The 20,418-nt window shown below is 32.3% G+C and overlaps 1 protein-coding gene across 1 annotated transcript; it reads right to left on the bottom strand.

Moving 5' to 3' along the window:
* Positions 1-4,202: 4,202 nt before the first annotated feature.
* On the bottom strand, positions 4,203-20,116 carry LOC119828486 (triple functional domain protein-like). Its single transcript, XM_038350652.1, has 8 exons — positions 18,791-20,116; positions 14,402-14,651; positions 13,588-13,674; positions 11,849-12,163; positions 11,136-11,276; positions 9,067-9,280; positions 5,900-5,989; positions 4,203-5,003 (listed from the first exon to the last, which is right to left on the bottom strand). The coding sequence occupies exons 1-8, from the start codon at positions 19,945-19,947 to the stop codon at positions 4,921-4,923; spliced, it is 2,337 nt and encodes a 778-aa protein (XP_038206580.1). The 5' UTR covers positions 19,948-20,116; the 3' UTR covers positions 4,203-4,920.
* Positions 20,117-20,418: the final 302 nt, after the last annotated feature.

The following is a 20,418-nucleotide window of genomic DNA, read 5'->3' as shown; positions in this document are numbered from 1 at the left end:
TACTTTGAGGAATCTAAAAACGAACTGTGCAAGTTTTTTTTTAAATTCACCCCCGAGAAGGGGTGAAAAAAAAAAATAAAGTCGTTTTTTTGAAATTTTGGCGAAACCGTAAGTGTTAGAAAAAAAAGTTTTAAATAAAATTTGTAGAGCGTAAAATTTTACACAAAAATGTTTCTATGATTTTTTTTCCTAAAATTGAAATTAACTGAGATAGGGTAGTTAGAAGGTAGGGGATGATAACTGCAACTTTAAAAAATCATAACTTATTGAAAAATTGATAAAACTCATATATTTTTTTAATTAAATTACTTATATAATTATAAACTTTGATCCTAGAGAAAAAAAAATTTTTTTCAATTGTTTATAACAAAATTATAACAATTTGAAATTTTTAATTTTCCAATTAAACCAATTATATATATATATATATATATAATTATATTGATATGATTATATATATTATAATATATATAATCGGTTTAACTTTTTTAAAGTTGCAGTTATCATCCCCTACCTTCTAACTACCCTATCTCAGTTAATTTCAATTTTAGGAAAAAAAGTCATAGAAACATTTTTGTGTAAAATTTTACGCTCTACAAATTTTATTTAAAACTTTTTTTCTAACACTGACGGTTTCGCCAAAATTTCAAAAAAACGACTTTATTTTTTTTTTTTCACCCCTTCTCGGGGGTGAATTTAAAAAAAACTTGCACAGTTCGTTTTTAGATTCCTCAAAGTAAATTATATCAAAAATTCAAGTTTTAATCTCAAATTCGCATTTACCCTACCCATTTTCTTGGACTACTTATTATGTTTAATGGGATTGTAATTTTTCTTAAGAAATTATTTGGCAGAAGTATACTATCTATTATAAATATCTGCGAAAATATGCCCATAATTTTCTATACCAAAATAGTAACATGTAATTTGGTTGTGCATTTATTTTGTACATTAGATATATCCGTTTATTTATACTCTATTTACATAAAAACACTTCTTTAAGAATACAGCGACAAAATTTTCATACGACAATCAGTGGTTAATCCTGGATACACTCCAATCCCATCTAGAGCTGGCATTTTTAAAAAGGCCGCATGTGTGATCTCCGCTGCAGACTCATTGTTCTTATCCATTCCATATGGAACGTGTAGAGTAAGCACAAGTATTCGACGCGTCCGAGTAAACAACGCCATTCGTTTATTTTGACCGCGTGTTTCTTTAATTTTATCACGAATGCTTTCCAAAATAAACTTGAAGTTTATATGAGCTTGTCTTAGAAATTTTCTAGTTTCTTAGTTTCATTACCAGAACAGGTGTGAATAGTATTTGCATGATGAACAAACTACAATCGTAAAACGTGAACAAGTTTGCATGCGGTTATTGCCGGAGCGGGAAAAATAAACTGCACACAAACAAAATAAAGGGTAATATTATTATGCAATGTTTCAAACGAAATACCGCCTGTTTTACGAATAGCATCGCAAACATTTTGCTGTGTCCGACGGTTATGATCCGTCGTTGAACGTCACGCCAAATTTGGTCCCCTCGTAAAAATAGAAAGCAAAACAGACTGTGATAAAACACGCCGGGGATCGTAGTTTAAACCACATAAGAGAGTTAAAGTATAAAATTTTAGTAAGATTTTATTATCGCTCTCAGGAACACTTAAAATTTTATATTATGGTTTTACATAAAATGCGTCAAAGAATTGGTTTGACCTAAAACCGTGATACATTACTATTTTTGAAATTAAAATAGTATCCTATATTATTTATGATGTGATCCGTTAAAAATGTAGTTTGTACTATAAATAGCGAACACATTCTACATCCTACTAATATTATAAATGCGAAAGTTTGTAAGGATGTGTGTGTGTTTGTTGCTCTTTCACGAAAAAATTACTGAACCGATTGCAATAAAATTTGGTACGTAGACAGCTGGACAACTGTAATAACATAGGCAACTTTTAATACCGATATTCCTACGGGATACGGACTTACGCGGGTGAAACGGCGGGGCGCAGCTAGTCATTATATAATCACTAGACCATAGACCATCAAAATGTAAACCCGTAAACGTAAACCTGACAATAAAGAAATACTAAACAAAGCTCATAAAACTACTATTATCAATATCAAGCCCAATTGGATAGCTGAAACAATAAAGTCACAAAACCTAATGTGCGACAAGAAAGAGCGTGGAAGCCAATTAATTTTTGCTGAGACTACGGTTTATGTTTTCCCGGATAAATAAGGAGATTTAGCGGCGGCGCCCGGGGCAGCCTCATAAAATGGCTAGCTCGTAACCTGGCTTGACCGGCGGCCTTACTAGCTTTTCTCGACAGAATTCACACTATAAATTATAAGATGTCGCACGATCAATGTACTAAAATAGGTTATGTTAAGTAGGTTTACTGCTGATATATTTTAACCTGATAACAGAACCATTAACGATGTCTCTAAATTAATGTGATATATGTTTAGTAATAATTGAAATTGACAACGAATTATTGAAATAATTAAAGAAGGAGTATCGGTTAGGTTTAAAGGGCGAGCAGCTATAAAAAGGGAGTTAGATGTGTTAGTACGTTTACTTATTTCAAGACGTTCGTATTGGTTGAGTTTTAAAGTAACTACATAGTAAAAAGCAATAGCATAAATTACTGACGTTGTGTATTACTGCACAGCGGGTGTAAAAGTCATTCAGTTGCATTTTATTTTACTGGAGTAGGAGCGGCCGGGTGATGACTAAATAATGACTAGGATAACGCAGTTTTATTGCTGCCTCCGTGTTGCGAATATATAAATGAACCCTCAAGGGAGTGTTAAAGACGCCGCCGAAGAACTCCTGACGAAACAAGTCGGGCTCAGAGAAATAGCGCCGTAAACCTCCCTCTACCCACCGAGACTAAGACGTCATTTTGTCTTTCTAACCAAAATGTTGTCTAGACGAGACCATGTATAAAACACGTTACGCCACTGGCGAATCAATTTATTATCAACCAAATAATGAGGTCAGTAATATTCGGCAAATATGTTATTCAATTTTTGTACGATGTACATATGCTAAAATTTATTGAATGGATAAGTTCAGTTAGAGAAAGTAATCAAAGTTTTTGTTGTGCACTTTCAAAGTTATATATTATATATTACGAATTGTTAGCAATACATAATGAGTACGGGATGAATTAATTTCTTTCGTACATCTTTTATGGGCCTGACACGTACAATTAATCTTCACTGGGAAACGTGTGAACTTTGCTCTAAAGTATTAACTAAATAAGCTTTGGTTTTTAACACATTATATTGCTTTATTTAAAAAATTGTTGCTTAATCCAAGGATCGCAGTAATATTTTAATGAGCAATAAAAAGAGGAAAGAAGTCCGTAATCAAATGTGAATGCTCAAATGTAAATTATTAAAAGTTTAATTGTATTCGGAGCTCGACTCCTCAGCCGTAAAGAAGCCGTGAGGCGCCTTTGATACACTATTAATGCAATTGTTCGAAAACAGAGCGAGGCAATAAAATTTAGCCTTCAGGTGGAATATTCCACTCCACTTTGCCCCTTAGGCTATAATTTTTCGCATTGCGGATTTTAACAAACGTGTTTCTTTACTTTGTTTTATTTCTCGGCGCAAATGAGGCGGTTCTTAACTTAACTTAGTTTGTAGGAAAACCTCATGTTATACTTTTTTAGAATCGATGGATAATTTTAGATTAACCTTTTTGTAGTCGAAGCAATTAGCTAAAATAGGGGAAAGCTTGATTCCGAATAATTAAAGTTATAGATTGTAAGATACTTTCATCTGGGAAAATCACATAAAAAAAGTACTTGGTTTCAACTTTTCATATTGTTTTCATGTTTACAGAAAATGTAGAAATGTAGTACAATAACCTGTTCGGATTTATTCAGTGTACAAATCGATGATGGATGATTCAGTGATTTGAATATTGGCAATAGATAAATAGAATGAATAAGTAACATTGTGTGTCCGATAAAAATATTTTGTCTGCAATGATAGTCACGCCAAGGTTCATTATTGTTCATATTGTATAACGAATAATTGTTTCTATTTTTTCTTATCTGCATGTATCTGCTTCTGCTTACAATTAGTTTATATACATACATTTAAATTTAAAACGGGTTAAGTAAAAGACCTACAAAATTTTATCATTATAATTTTATTATATTGCTTTTATTATACACGAAAAAGTATTAAATATATTTACAAATTATTTGATAGTTTTATTACTGACATGGTCGTATAATTACATTAATAGTACTTTAATAACAATAACAATAATGACTGATATGACGATTAATTAGTTTAATAAATTTATTTAAAAACATGTTATCACAAACATTGTATCGAAGATAATACATATTTCATCAACTTTAATCAATCGTTACTAAATCATATTTTAAAATAAGAACATACGTTAAATTTTTACAAGACGTATTTTATACGTGTATATATCAAATAGAAATCTTTGGAAAACTCTAGTGCAGTCAAGTTACTATGTAGTGCTTGATGAATCAAGACGCCTCATTCAAATCTCGTAAAACCATTCTCATCTTATATTGATGCAACACTATCATTGAGAGTGCAACATCTAAAACTTCATCAGCATGAAAACGTAAACAGTCTTTCTTTTACCTGGGTCACTCAATTGTGTACAAACGTCATACAACTTCCGAATGTTTGCGCATATGTACGTGTAAAACATTAACAAATAACTAATGTCGTCTTACACTTGTGGGCTTGCATATTCGAGCGAATGTGAGTGAGTGACCGGCATTAGAATCAATCACTTTCGCGCCGCAACTTGGCCAATTTTAAAAGTTTGTTTAATAGGTACTATTGTGTCTTAGTTATATTTTTCCCTGTCATTTAGTTCAGATGCATCAAGCCCCTGCCCTCATTCACAATACCAAGTCGTTCTTCGAAATTTCTTGTCTCCCGAACGACGAACTTCGCCAGGCACGCCTCGGAGAGAATTATCTGAAATGAAAGAACAATTGCTTTATATTTCTATTGAAATCGCTTTATATTTACACAAAAGTGCAGAAATCCGGCGAAATAGAATTTACATTGGGTATAATATAAAGCTAGCATGGTCTAAAGAGGAATATCTAATAATACTTTAAATAATATAGTATCAAAAGTATATTAAACGAAGTGTCAAACGATTTGGATTTAATGTTGTATAATGGATTTAATAAGAATACTGTTTAAAGTTTATTAAACCAACAGTATACTTGTTCAATCATTTAATTTCAAACTGATTCCTTGTTGTATGTATTGTTATGAGACCCTTGAACTATAAGATGTAATGGACATCTTATAGTTGGGAGATAATAATTGGATGCAGTTTATATATTTATATTATATAAGCTTAATATTAATATTAATAAGCAGTATCATCATTCCAGTCATCTCTCCAAAATCCATATTTTGGTAAATAATCATCATTCCAATTTTAACCTTGGCGCTTATTTTTTCTATTTCTATTTCAAGAAAACTAGAAAACAACTCATTATTCTCCTCAATTGACCACACTTATTTTATACAAGTACCCAATATCAAAGTATAACAAAAATAAAGAAGAAACGAAAATGTGTGAGTACGAAAAAAAAGACAACACAAATAGAATAAGAAGTATTTCGTAAATAGATGGACAAAGCGAAACGCAACCAATCCTTGAAACCCAAAACCCAAATTTTAGGAGTACTGACCTACAAAGCAACTCATGGGTGTACTTCTACGAGAACAAAACCATCTAACAGACCTGGAGGAAAGATTTCTACTTAATTAATTATATAGTATTGTCTTTAAAATACGTTTTAGTGGCATTAAGCGTATGGATATGGATACTACGATATCTTGATTGTACTCACATTTATCATCCTTGCCCTCAGTCTCTGTGGACTCTTGGCTGTCCATGGACACCATGGAAACTCGTTTACTGCGCTGCTGCAGTAAAAGTTCTGCAAAAAGACATATATTCTTTACCATTCCTCCTTCTTTCAGACTCACTATTTTTTTTTTTATGTCATAGCGGGCAGCTGAGCTGGTGGTTCGCCTGATGGTAAGCGATCACCACCGCCCATAAACATTCGCAAAGGTCGTACCTCCGTGAATGCGCTGCCCGCTTTTATGGGGTAAGAGAAAACGAAAGGATTAACGACTGGAAAGAAGGAATGGACTGGGACGGGTGAGGAAAAGGAAACGGGCCTCCGGATCCCCCACTCACCGTACGAAACACAGTGGCATGCCACTATTTCACGCCGGTTTTCTGTGGGGGTGTGGTACTTCTCCGGTGCGAGCTGGCCCAATTCGTGCCGAAGCGTGCTCGACTCCCACAATAAAAGTAGTCCACTCCCACAGTAAATCCGTTTTTAAAAATATTCTGACCATTTAAGCATAATTGACAATCTAAACGAGAGTAGTATCGATACGAACTATAATGTTTCCTTTTATTAACATATTCATTTCAAATTCATATAATAGTGACATTTTTGTAAAAAAACTGGGTACAGTGAAACGAATTTTTATATAGAAGCAATCAAATTCAACTCTTACAAAAAAGGTCATGGTTCTGTAATATCATAACAGATAATAAAACTAAAATTTATATAATCGTAGATACAATGAGTATTCATTTGTGTACCGGATGTCTAACTAGATAGAGATTGATAAACGTACAACATATTTCAAATATATATATAATTTGAACGATTACTAAGCAATAGGTACATGCAAAATGTAATCATTATCTGATATAAAATGTTTTCATGTTTTAATCAATATTCGAAAATAAATACGCAATTCCAGATACATCAGCTTAAGGTCAATGACGTACTTAATTAAAATGTTTTATTATTAAATAAATACACTAATTAAAGAATATTGAGCCTTAAATTATGTTATACTTTTAAAAATACATATCATCGATGTTTCATTAATTTAAATCATAATAATAATTATTTAATTAAAAACCAGATAATTAAAAAATGTCTCCGTACTGCATTCCTATATTTATAAATAACTTATTTTATGTACTATTAACGACCTAGAAGCAAATATCATGTCGAGGCCGCACCTGTCTAAATACATGTGATAACGCCGCACCTGATAAAAGCGATAATTTTCAACCTAGGGCCTCACGGTATTGATTACCCCACCCACTTTACAAACCTAAACAACGTATAATTTAAAAGGTTAATTATAAAATCTATCAATAGCCAATAAGTTTGTAATTTGAATGACTATACATTCAAATTCCATACTGTTTCCAAACTGTTGTTGTAATTCAGTCAAAATACATATTGTTTCGCCGATGGCAATGTAAATATTATAACATTCTCACATTGAAATCCAATAAAGACGGAAAACGAGGTTCTTGTTGATAAACCGAAACTCAATACCGCAATCGAGGACTCGATTCGTATACTTATTGCTATTATCTAGCAATGCCATAAAGAAAGAGAACGACATTAAAAGTCGATTAATTTCGATTCTAACCAGTTTTCGTTCGATAACACGCATCGAAACTGTAATCAGTAATACAACCTCGATTACATATAATATGTGAGTCATAGATGGTGACATATTTCCTATAGTACCGACGTTTCGCAGAGGACAAATTGTTTTTTAAAATTGCATTTGTTGTTACACATCGTTTGTGACGAAGAAGTTTTTGTGTATCGGTTCGAAGTAAATAGTCTTTTTGTTAAAAAAAATAAAATGATATTAATATTGGCAAAATATAACATATTACATAGAATTTATAATAATGCAAACACATTGACCACGATTAACTTAGGTACCCTCTCCAAAAAAGCCTACGATTTTGCACACTATTAGGACTATTTGGAATCAATTCTCAAAAGTTATTTAAATTAAAGCCATTTAATAAGCGTAACGATGAACGTTGTACAAATCATAAAATAAAACATGTTTTCGAAACAACGTCATGCATTTATGCAAGTGTTCTAAATTTAAATACGTCCCATATCGAATAAGAAAATATCAATAAGGAATAAAAAGCAAACTTCCTGTCGTTCCCACAGACTCAGACGCATCGAGTGCACATGCAACTCAACTGGCACCCAATAAAACACAGTCATCGACCCCGCATGCGTCAACCGACCGACGATAAGGACCCTGCCCTCTTCCCTCACGTACGAAGACGGGAGCAGATGACGATCAATTAAAAAAGTTTGCCCGCATTAACTACACTGAAATTACTTCCACCAGATGTACCACATAACATTCTTCATACACTAACTTAATTACGAACCGTTTCATCTTTTACAAGATTGCTGCAATGCACTGTCAATTCGTTTCGTTGTCAAGTGGTGAGGCTGTTGGAGCGGAAAATTAACTTAAATTGTTAATAATAATCCGGCATATAAATCGTGTGCTGCGGTTACCGAATCAGTGGACGTATAATGAAATCCAAACATAACGCGCATGATATGATTTGTGAGGAGCGAAATACTCCCGTGACAAGTCCCTGCCACGCGCTGTGCACTATTCATCTTTGCTCATAACTATCTACTTATGCAACAAACCTCATTGTGATAACAAATTGCTGTTCACAAAATATGCATTTGTGATCTGTAGCTGTTTTCAATTGGAAATACAAATGTCTAACAGTTTTTTATATGCCGATTTAATATAAATTACTTGTTTGCCTTAACCCACAATTTTTCTTAGAAGTGCTCTATAATTTTCATAAATTAATGCTTAATATTACGACACTATTGAGAACAATTATGAAGTAATTGCATTGATTTTAGATCATAGTGACGCAAGTGATATAAACTTGAAAGAAATCTTAAACTTATATGAAAAGGGGAATATAAAAGCCAAACATTAACAAATATACATTAACGTTTAAAGTTTTATATATGATTTTATTATAAAAAAACAATAAATTCTGACAAATGATTATAGGTCTAATGGGAACACAAAAGTAATTAACTTATATCTCTAAATTACATTTTCTATATAAATCGACTTTGATAAGTCGTGTAATGTATGATTAGTATTGTCATACCTTTTTTCTGCATAGCCTGCTCCCAAAGCAACGAAGTAATCTCCTCGACCCAACCGTTCCTTATCGTCGAATCTCGTGTCTCCAATTTGTATGACTTAAGATTCCTCTTCTTATACCAAATGCTGAATTTGTACTGGTCATGCTCCTTTGCCGTTATGCCAAGATCGTCGACCGGTATGTGATCTTTATATATAAAGAACTCAACCGTCAATTGCTGTAATATCAACGCTTTAATTAACAACGTCGATCGACAAAAAATATTTATTAACTTGGAAGCATTAAAATTCAATTATTCAAATAATGTTTATCAGTCAGTAACGATATCATTATATATCGCCAAAAATAATATTTTGTATGAAACTGGCGTCTATTACGTGTTTCCTGTGTCGTCATATGAAATCGGCATCAATTAATCGACCCGTACACACGAGGCCGCTCATTGTTTATCATGTTATAGTTCATGGACACTGTCATCCATGTCCTAACATTATTTAAACAGTTACGTAACATAACTGATCTCTGAATAAAAATTATAGAAATCATACTGACTAATGCATGATGAACAACATGAAAAAGGCAAAATTTTTAAATAAATAAAGAAGAAAACTGATGCGCTGATATAATGCTAAGGAACTGGCACAACATTAAGTAATGGTGCTGTTCATCTCGGAATAATTCGGCTTATTACTGGATTTTTAAGAATAATTGACCCAAAAAGTACATCATTGATTACATAATGAATTTATAGTTTGGACTTGGATAGGAAAATACAAACCAGAATTATACGTAAGTTGTGAACACTAGCAATTTCTCTGTCTGCGAAATCAGCTTCCGACGCCACTGAGGCGCGTCCACGTAATAAACTATTTTTGTAATATCTACCCACTATTTCATTATACGCTATGTTAAGTGGAAGTATCTCGGTAAAAAGCACTTTTATTCCTACGAATTGAAGTCTCAAAATATTTATACTAGTAATGTTCCGTACGAATGCTGAATTAAACATCATGGTCACGATCGTAACCTTTTAGTAGGGGCTATTGGGCTACACAATGCGTTTTTATTTTGTCCTATCATTATACTTTAGAGTATATTTTTAGTTCAACTAGTTATACACCATTTATGAAATCACGATAGAAAATTCTAATGCTTATTCAATCGATATAAAATTTGGTTATTGTAACTAAGTACAAATTCCATAACGTATAACTGCGAGAAAGTCGCAAATATCAAAGAAAATATATCAATAAGAACAAAACCTCTCAAGTGGAACCTTTGTTCCGGTATTAAGTCAACGTAACGTAAAATAACAAAGTGCTACAAGAAGCATTCGTGCAGCTCTTGTATCAATAATTTAATTCGTTTTTACAAATTACACTAACAATTAATTTTGTCGGTTACTAAAGAGTTTAATGTTTGATTTAAGGCAATAAAGATAAAAACTCGTTTATTTAACTTCGTTGTAGACAATCTTCCCTCACTATTACGATAATAATATTATACAAAGATCGCTATTGGACTTCATTTAATAACTATTGCCTTATCACCGACCAGTAGACAATATTATGCTCGCGATACCGTTTAATAATATAGTAATTTTTAATGCAAATTGATAACACATGATTCACTATTTATGATTCATGTTGTGAATATTTAATTATTTGTTTTAGTGTGTTTATCACATTATTTGATTATTTGCATTTCGCGTAATTAGAATCCTAATAATATTATAAATGCGAAAGTCTGTGAGGATGGATGTATGTGGATGACTGGAAGATAGCTGGACAACTGGAATAACACATCACTCCGATATTCCTACGGGATACTGACTTACGTGGATGAAACCGCGGGGCGCAGCTAGTATCACGATGAAAGTAAATTGTATTATTTTCTATAACCATCAAAGGTGACGCATAATCCGAATTTTATTTTACCGTTGTGGTTAAAACCTAAATTCATAAAAACTTTTTAAATGTTTTGCTATAATTTTAAAAACATTCCCGAATTTTAAGAAAAATATTTACAGACTCAATACTCTATAGATTTTGCGAAAGAAGAAATAGACAAACCTTCCTATAAACAGCTGTAATGAGTATCAATTTGTCAAACAGAAAGATTCTCATGAGTTGTCGCCGCCGGCGCGCGTTGTCCATAGCATAGAATTCATTCTGCCGTAACAATCTTCCCTGATTCAACAGGTTCAAATAAGGCTGGAATCATATAAATTTATCTATCATATCACATTGTTCAGGATTGAGGAAAATATTATAGTTTAGTGTCATGATAAAATTACATTTTCCCATATAGGTAAACTACTAAAATTTTGTCGTTATTAATGGACTGATACTGTTTTAATTTACATAATTACTTGTGTATCAAAAATCTTAAAATCAAATTGTCAGAACTGTATTAAATTTAATTGGTACCACACAGAAGGCATCAGTTTTCACATATAAAAACTAATTCTCAAAAGCGGTTCACCCAATCGAGGTAACAAACCCAAAAAAAAACTTTTACGAAGTGCATTGAAAGGATGTTAGCAATAAAAAGGGAAAGAAACTAAATCGTCATCATTGTCAACCAGCTAATATCAACGACAACGTTCTGTTAGTTTGTATTCTACCCTCTGTTCATTTCCCCCCCGAGCGTCTGATGACACATCAAATAGCAAACAAAACACTTTCGCATTCATAACACAAACGACACTACGTTATGCACTATTGGTAATCATTCATAAATAACTCTGTTTCAGGTCAAGATTAACAGCTCAATTATTACTTACAGGGCAATCTCTTATATTTTCCAAAGCCATGATCCCGTCCACCGCTGTCAGAACACATTCAATCATAGTTTTAGCTAGTTTCAAACTTTCTAACGGCGTTTCATCAGTCTCCGACTCTCCATTGCTGCCGCCCGTTTCATCACTGTCCACACTTAATTTAGATATTCTAGAGTCCGATTCACACCTCTCGTTTTCGTAGTTTGTATAAGTTTTTACGAGATCATCTAGAAACAGTTTATACCTCGGTATCCTTTGAACTGGTTCTAAAAGATAACTGGAGAGATCTAATCTATCACCTAATTCTAACTGTCGTCGCTGGAACAAAAAAAAATATTGTTTATATTTAATTCTCCATAATAAAAGAATATTTATAGAAGCTATCAATTATGAAACGATTATTAGTTTATCTAACATTATCTAATTTTATGCGTAAGTGGGTACTTATACGTAAGCATATAGAGAAATGGTTCGTTCATGTATCAAGTTGCAAAATTATTATTGTATGGAAAAAGATATGTGATCACGATCAAATAGAATTACTGGAGCAGAATTTCATCCGACTAACTAGACTGAGAAGTTTGTTAGCAAGGAAATGGCGCGTGACAGACGTACGAAGTTTCTCTATGCCAAAATTTATATTTATTTATTTATTTATTTATTTATTCTTTATTGTGCACTTAATTAACATTAAAGACAAAGAAAGGAGACAAATAAAACTTACATCTAGGCACAATGGGCGGTCTTATCGCTTAGAGCGATTTCTTCCAGACAACCTCGGGTACAATAGAGGACTATTATAATAATGATATGGGTAGTAAAATTATTATATATATATATATATATATATATAAATATAAATATATAATATATATATACACATACACATACACATATCTACACACACACATAAACATAACCATATATATATATACATATACATTGATAAGAAAATATATATATATATATAAAATAAAAATGAAGGGGAAGATTTATAATTTTAATTGCATAAATATTCCATACAACACATGAAAACACATTTATTCCGCATAATCTATAATTGATAAACAAATTTTCTTGCTACTTAGTTACTTAAAAAATCAAGTGTCATATAACGTTACTGATACCTAGGCCTCGCATTTTAAGAGTTGTAGGCCTTCTGACTATAGTGAACTGAATTCATCAATACCAGCATAAATAACGTAACACTACACACAGTTATCCACATATTTAACAGTACTTTACATTCCATAAGCCATAACTTTAGAAATGAGGAAATGCACACGCATCAAAGTGAACACAATAGCATGTGTAATTCAAAGATTATAGTCAACAATTATAAATTTTACATTCATATTTTAAAATGTCAAATATCTTATGTTCCAATTAACAAGCATAACAACGAAAAAAGCATAGGAAAACAGAAAATATTCAGTGTTTTTGGTACATTCCCTAATAAATAATGTTCATGTCGAACATTGTAAAATACAAATTGATTCACGACAAAAACCCGGATTTTGTCAAATGTATAATAAAATTCCAAGTAAGATAACAACTGCGTCGTGTTATTAATGTATGCAAATATTGAATTAATGTATGCTGAACTTGCTAGCACGATGCTTTGATTATATTAAAATTACCCTGTACTCCCGATATAGGCCACCTGTGTGCCAAATTTCATACATATCCGTTAATCAAAAAATTTCTGAATATTTAAATCATAACAAGATATTTTAGATTACCTGGAAAAATTGTTTGTGCTCATACACCAGTCTAGTTGCTCTCTTATTATTTCTAGAGTACATAACGTACATATTAAACCTTTGCTCCTGAAATAAAAAATAATTATTGAAAAAAAAAATCGAAGGTACTATTTATAACTACTAGACGTAGGTACAGTACAGACGCTTATAATTTCATAATTTAAACAAATTATATTATATAATTCTTTTTTTTTCGAAAGATAGATTAAAATCCATATTTTTTTCTTATTATATATAATCTATTTTAATCTTAAACAAAAAAGGTACAAAAATTTAAAAAAGAAAGCGGAAGTTAGAAGAAAAAGTCTCCACAAAATCCAGCTACTATAATAATTGATAATTATGAGAGGTTAATACAATTAAAGCGAAAGCGCTCTTAATATGATAAACAAGAGATGAATGGATACCCATGCGCAGTATCGAACCGTGAAGGTGTTTTCTTGGTGAGTTACTCGTATATCGAAAAATACAATTATAATCCACGTTTGTACTTTTCCTTGTGATATTGTCATTCCAAAGATAAGCAGGATGTTTTGGAGATTTTATTCTTGATAGAAAAATCTTTTCCAAGTGAATCTTATCATTTTGGGTCATAGAAATACAGCAATATACATAACTTTAATCTGTTAGAAAAATACATAGTGTATATTGGACAATTTTTATTTCTTCTTAATTTTGAGTTATGATATCAATTTAAATTGTCACAAACATATGACTTTCCACTTTTTGTTTGTTATATATTTAACACCTACTTCCCCTACGTTCATTGGTATCGGTATCAAAATATACTCACGAATCTCCGAAAACATTGACCAAGTTTCCTTAGATCGTTTTCACAGTCTCTCAAGGCTGGGAGGAATTCCTCTGCATGGAACCGACATATACGTTCAATGTTCGCAAATATGTCCGTCTTCGAACCCGTGAGTGTCATTGGTAAATCTTCTCGAGACATTTCTGGGATGTAATCTTCGACCACATGCCTGAGTCGCTCCACGTATACATTTTCGGTGTGTAGCAACTCATTCACGCGTTCAGTCATTCGCCTAGTAAAAATAGATTGTTGTTGTTTATTTATTATTATTCAATATGGTAAATATAGATATGAAACATTAGCACGGTAAATATATCTATGTGTAATCGATATATCTAGATATAAAACAATAGTTTTATAAATTTAAATATCTTTGCATGGGAAAATTAACGAATTTTTTAATATGTTGAAAACACATTGCTTATTAAAATTATTGACAATTGACGTCTTTTGATTGTTCTATTTGTTTAAACATAAAAAAATTGATTAAATAACAGAAAATAAATATTTTTATACATATGTAACTTGTGTAAAATCACGTCAGATGTAATTTGTAAATGACCTTGGCATACAAAACGTATCGCATACGCTTTCATTAAAAATAGATACGCAATTTACCTAGTTGCTGTTTCACAAATTTTTCGATATCTTTCACTTGAAATAATTGACTAGTAATAATATAAAATATTAATATTAACGTATGCACAAATATGATTAGATATTTAGTTTCTACATATAATAAAAAATAATAATTAAATTATTTTTATGTCATTTTGGTTGTTTTCCTCTGTTCTTTATTGCTTTGTTTTTGCTAACCCAGGTTAAGTTTACTTTCCTTTTACGTTAAGGGTTGGTATAGATAGCTACCAAGCGATAAGGCCGTTTTTTGCTCAGTTTTGAAATGTACACCTTATATATTTTCATATTTACCGCAATAAAGAATTTTCAATTAATTTAATTTCAATATTTGAATGTACATACTTTTCAATTCAACTTATCAAATCAGTATTTCCTGTATCTTCTTGATCATAAAGCAAACGGCACGTACGAGGCAGTGATAAGTTTATACTGAGTAATAATTATTACTTATGTAAAATCGAATTAAGTCGTTAACTTGTGAATTAAAGTATGCATATTATATGTATAGCTCAGCCTCGCCGCAACTGTGTTATTCGAATATTTATTTATCTGTCCTATAATTAAAAAAAAAAATTAAATTATTTATAATTGACTATCTGTCGTAAGATGCTGAAATACGTACCTTTCAAATAATGAAAAAAGTTGCAGAATTATAGTTGACAATATATTAATATGTTTGAACTCTTTGCTGCTTTCTTCTTATGAAAAGAATATTATATGATTCAAAATTAAACAATATTTCATATATTAGCAAAACTATTTATTTAATAGCTACATTTGAGATGGAACTATGAGAAAACGCTTCGTTCTGTATTAGCCAAAACAACAATACTTTGATTACGTGTGAAGTGAGATCAGAGAAATGACACATGCAAAGAAAATATAAAACAATGCCAACAATAGGTTTTACTACAGAAGTTCTATATTCTTATGCAATTCCTACCTAGCCTGTGTGGGCGTAAATCATACTATTCCTTACCTTGTGATAGTATTATGTTATCTGTGCCTTGTCACCTTTAATAATGATTGTAACTGGAGCGGAATTAATAAACCGCTAAGGATTTATCGAACATACTTATAGACCAACTTGTTGTGTGTGTTTGTGTTAAAATAAATACAAATAAAACCAGAAAAGTACACAAGAGTGTGTTTTTATTGGTGAAATGTTTTAGCAAAGACTATAAGTATTAATTTGAGATGTTATTGGTATCGATGGTTTGTATTGAAAACATTTTAATTATTATGAGCTGTAATGTCGCTCCACTCGTACATGCAACTAGGAATGTAATAAGTCACTTGATACGTAATATGCATTCATAACAAAGAGAAGTGGTGGCTCAGTTGTGAGAACCTCGGACTTCAAAATAGATAAGTCGGGGTTCGAGACCTAATACCGAAATAAATTGAATATAAATTTATCTGCTCATGTGGATGACACACCACTGCTTAAAACGGTGAAGGAAAACATAATGAGGAAACCGGCAAGTCCAAAAATCAAAAGTTCCACGACATGTGACATCTGCCTACCCGCACTTGGCCAGCGTGGTGATTATGGCCTGAACCCTCATAGGAGATCGGTGTCCCAGCAGTGGGAACACATATGGGCTGATGATGATGAACAAAGGGAATATTTTTTTAAGTAACGTGATAAGAAGGTGTATAGTATGTACAAGGAATAAGAGAGCACGAGTATCGAATACTATTTGTAGGATTTTTGTACATTCCACAGAAAAATGGATTTGTTTACAAAATTAGGTGTGTTATTTTTAGATACTGGAATAAATATAACGCAGATACTGTGTAACTGCAAACAATAAGGAAAAAAACAATCACTTTAATAATATTCAGACCTTGAGATTTTACGTGTTATTTAAAAAAACTTCTTTAGTTTCCATTCGAACTCGATCTGTTAATGATATTTTTTATTAGTGACATAAAAGTGAATCGTGTGAAATTATATTTGATACATTAAATACATATCATCCAAGAGAATAAGCTAATACAGTTTAGTGTACACGTTTTACCATAAAATAAAATGGTTATCTCAATGATTTTTTTTTTTAATTTTTCCACATTGTATATGCTACTGCTTCAATAAATAACGCACCAATATAATATTAAATTATAGATACATTTGTAAACTAGAATCCTACTATCCTACTAATACTATATTATTATATTATCCTACTTCCTACTTCCTACTAATATTATAAATGCGAAAGTTTGTAAGTATGTGAGTGTGTTTGTTGCTCTTTCACGCAAAAACTACTGAACCGATTGCAATGAAATTTGGTACGTAGGCAGCTGGACAACTGGAATAACATATAGGCAACTTTTTATCCCGATATTTTTACGCGATACGGACTTACGCGGGTGAAACCGCGCGGCGCAGCTAGTGCTTCATAAAGAACCTAAGCACGTTTTAGGAATTTGTAAATATTATACAAACCTCTGACACATTGAAGTTACCATATCAACAATAACAATATTATGTTCACATTCAAGTAGAATATGATCATCACATCCTACGTTGCATTTTTTGTTCCAACTCATTATAATGTATTATTACGTTGTACCTATTCACGTATAGGTTCAAAATATAAATATAAACCCAAATGTTTCAACTTATAACGATTAGTTATATAATAAAGTGGCTCCAAAACTACTGGTCCGATTTTAAAATATAGGACAGTAAACCCTCATTATCAAAATTCAGAATATAGAAATTAGAAATACTTTTTTCTCATAACTCTAATCGTATTACAGGTTTTTTTTTATTTGAAACCAGCAATAAAAATATTGATTAGTGGATTTGGATAGTATAATACTAAGTCATAATGTAATCATTTTTTTCATTGGCTGTAGCTTATACCAACGGCCCCAACCCTAATAAGATCCAAAAAACCTCAGTCTTGGTTTATGAATTAAACTGTTTTTATTGACGCATTTGTTACAAATCCTACTAATATTAGAAACGCGAAAATTTGTAAGAATGTATGGATGTATCTTTCAAGCGATAACCACTGAACGGATTTTGATAATAATTGGCATTACTGATAGAATAACACATAAGAAACTCTTGCTTACGCAAACCAACAACCAAACTAATTTTGTACCAAAATGTTGGCATTTCATTTTCTTATTCACATGGCAATTTCATACATTAACTTCTTCAAGGTAATATTAATTTTTGCTAATATCAATACATGGCAAATTACCTCAAAGTACGGCAAATTTCAAGGTCTAACAATATGCCAAATTTTATATGCATGCATATAAAATCATAACTCGGAATCTAACTGTTCGTCAAATATATAGAGGCAAACATCACTGTGTTAACAACCTGCCTGCCTCGGACCATATGAATAAACATCAAGGTGAAACCTCATACGTAGTGCGATCGCGACCACTGTTTATTTACAGCGATAATCATTTTGCTTGTGTAATGAGACTTGTACCAACAACTATTCAATATACTCGAATGAGACACGTTTTATGTAACTAACAATCGCATTGCAATACTGCTTAGCGTCGTTTAAATTTAGCAACTTATTCTTATCAAAAATTCAAACCGTTGACATATTATGTACTTTCAAGAAATAGAACAAAGACGTACTAATCATATCAGCGCTTCAATGGTAAACGATAAATTATCAGATATAAACGTGAAACAATTTTGCAATATCGCAAATATTTTCCTAGATAGAACAGAATAAATTCAAATGACCTCACCTTCGATATTTTTCCTTTTTTGATTCCACTGGCATTAATACCGGTTCTATGGACTTTGAAACACACCACTCGTTTACTGCACTCACAGTGAGGAATTCCGTATCGGGTGCATGGCAAACCTCGGACCCAAACTCGTCTGAAGATACCGTAATACTGTCATACTTTTGGTAAGGAACCATGTCAAGTGATGATATCGATTTGATGCTAACATTATCAAAATTGCTGCGATCCCCAGATCCACCAGACGCCATCGATATATTGTCTGCTTCATCACTTTCATAATCGTTTATTAATGTATCCGTAGATTGGTCTGTTGATAACGTATCCGCTTTACCTTCATCATTATTTACAATGTATTCATCACTTTCTTTGAGTTTATCACTGTTATTAGTATCGTCACTACTACTACTACTATTACTACTACTACTACTACGATTTTCATTTGGTGAAGTTTTAATTATATTGTTTCTTTCTTCTTCATTATCTGAAGATTCTGATTGTTTTAATCGTAATAATTTTTCTAAATCACTTTGTCTTACACCATATGACCAAAGCGTCTCGCCAATATTGTGTCCTTGTCCACCGATTGTTGATTTTCTTCTTATTACAGGCGGCTGTCGTGATCGTCGTTGCACAATTGGTGAAGTGGAAGGAGTAGCGAATGAATAACGCCTCTCTTTTCCAACAGTTTTCTCTGGAACTGGAGACTTGCTTTCAACCGAAGAGTCATCATTAAAAGGTTCAGGCGGCGGCGGTGGCGCTGGTCTATGTGGTCTAAGAGATGAAGACTTGCGATCTGATATGAATCCTGAAGAATTCGATTCATAACTTATTTCCGAAACGTTTGATAAGATAGAATTTACTGACACATTTGAATTTCTGTCATGATTAGCATTCACTGGACACAAATGCTGAAAGTGTGAATGAATTGGATTTACAACGCTCGTTAAACTACCCAGGAGAGGGTCTTTCAGTCTCTCCAAGGATTCACTAGAACTACCGAGATGGATACCGGTTCGTTCGAACCGAAGAATCATATCTTTGACAGTGGTTCTATTCTTTCTTAATTCTACACAGTCATTGTCCGAAACATCACCAGACGACGTTGGTTCGTGTGAAAGCCTATTGATGTTTTCTTGTGACATGGTGTAGTGCATGTGTTTAGGTATTGCACTCACACCGAACTAATAGAGAAAGCGCGTTCATATCAAAACACAAATTAACTACACGCGCACAAATTACGAGCGTCCGCGTTGACAGCACAGCACAACTGGCAGCGACGGCGCCCGCGCCCCTCGGCGCGCGATATGCATTATACGTCACTCGAGTCTTTACTCTTTAGTCTATCATTCTTTGATAATTAGATTCTGCCTTGTTACTATTTGTTCGTTAAATAATAATCAGATAAATAGATGGATGTATAAAATATAAGTTGTGATATCGTATCCTTTTGGTCTCGCTTCGAAAAGTAGCTCAATCTAACGGAACTTTGATCTGGTTTTCAATTATTATGATTACGTCTGCCAATAATTAATGATTTAAGGCCTACGCTAACATTAAATTGGAAGTTGTACAATTAACCACTTTTACTTGGAGCAATTTTGACTCGTAATGTTTAGATAATCAGG

This window comes from Zerene cesonia, chromosome 1 (assembly GCF_012273895.1).
Source record: "Zerene cesonia ecotype Mississippi chromosome 1, Zerene_cesonia_1.1, whole genome shotgun sequence".
Taxonomy (NCBI): Eukaryota; Metazoa; Arthropoda; class Insecta; order Lepidoptera; family Pieridae; genus Zerene; species Zerene cesonia.
This window is presented reverse-complemented; position numbering and strand designations above follow the sequence as displayed.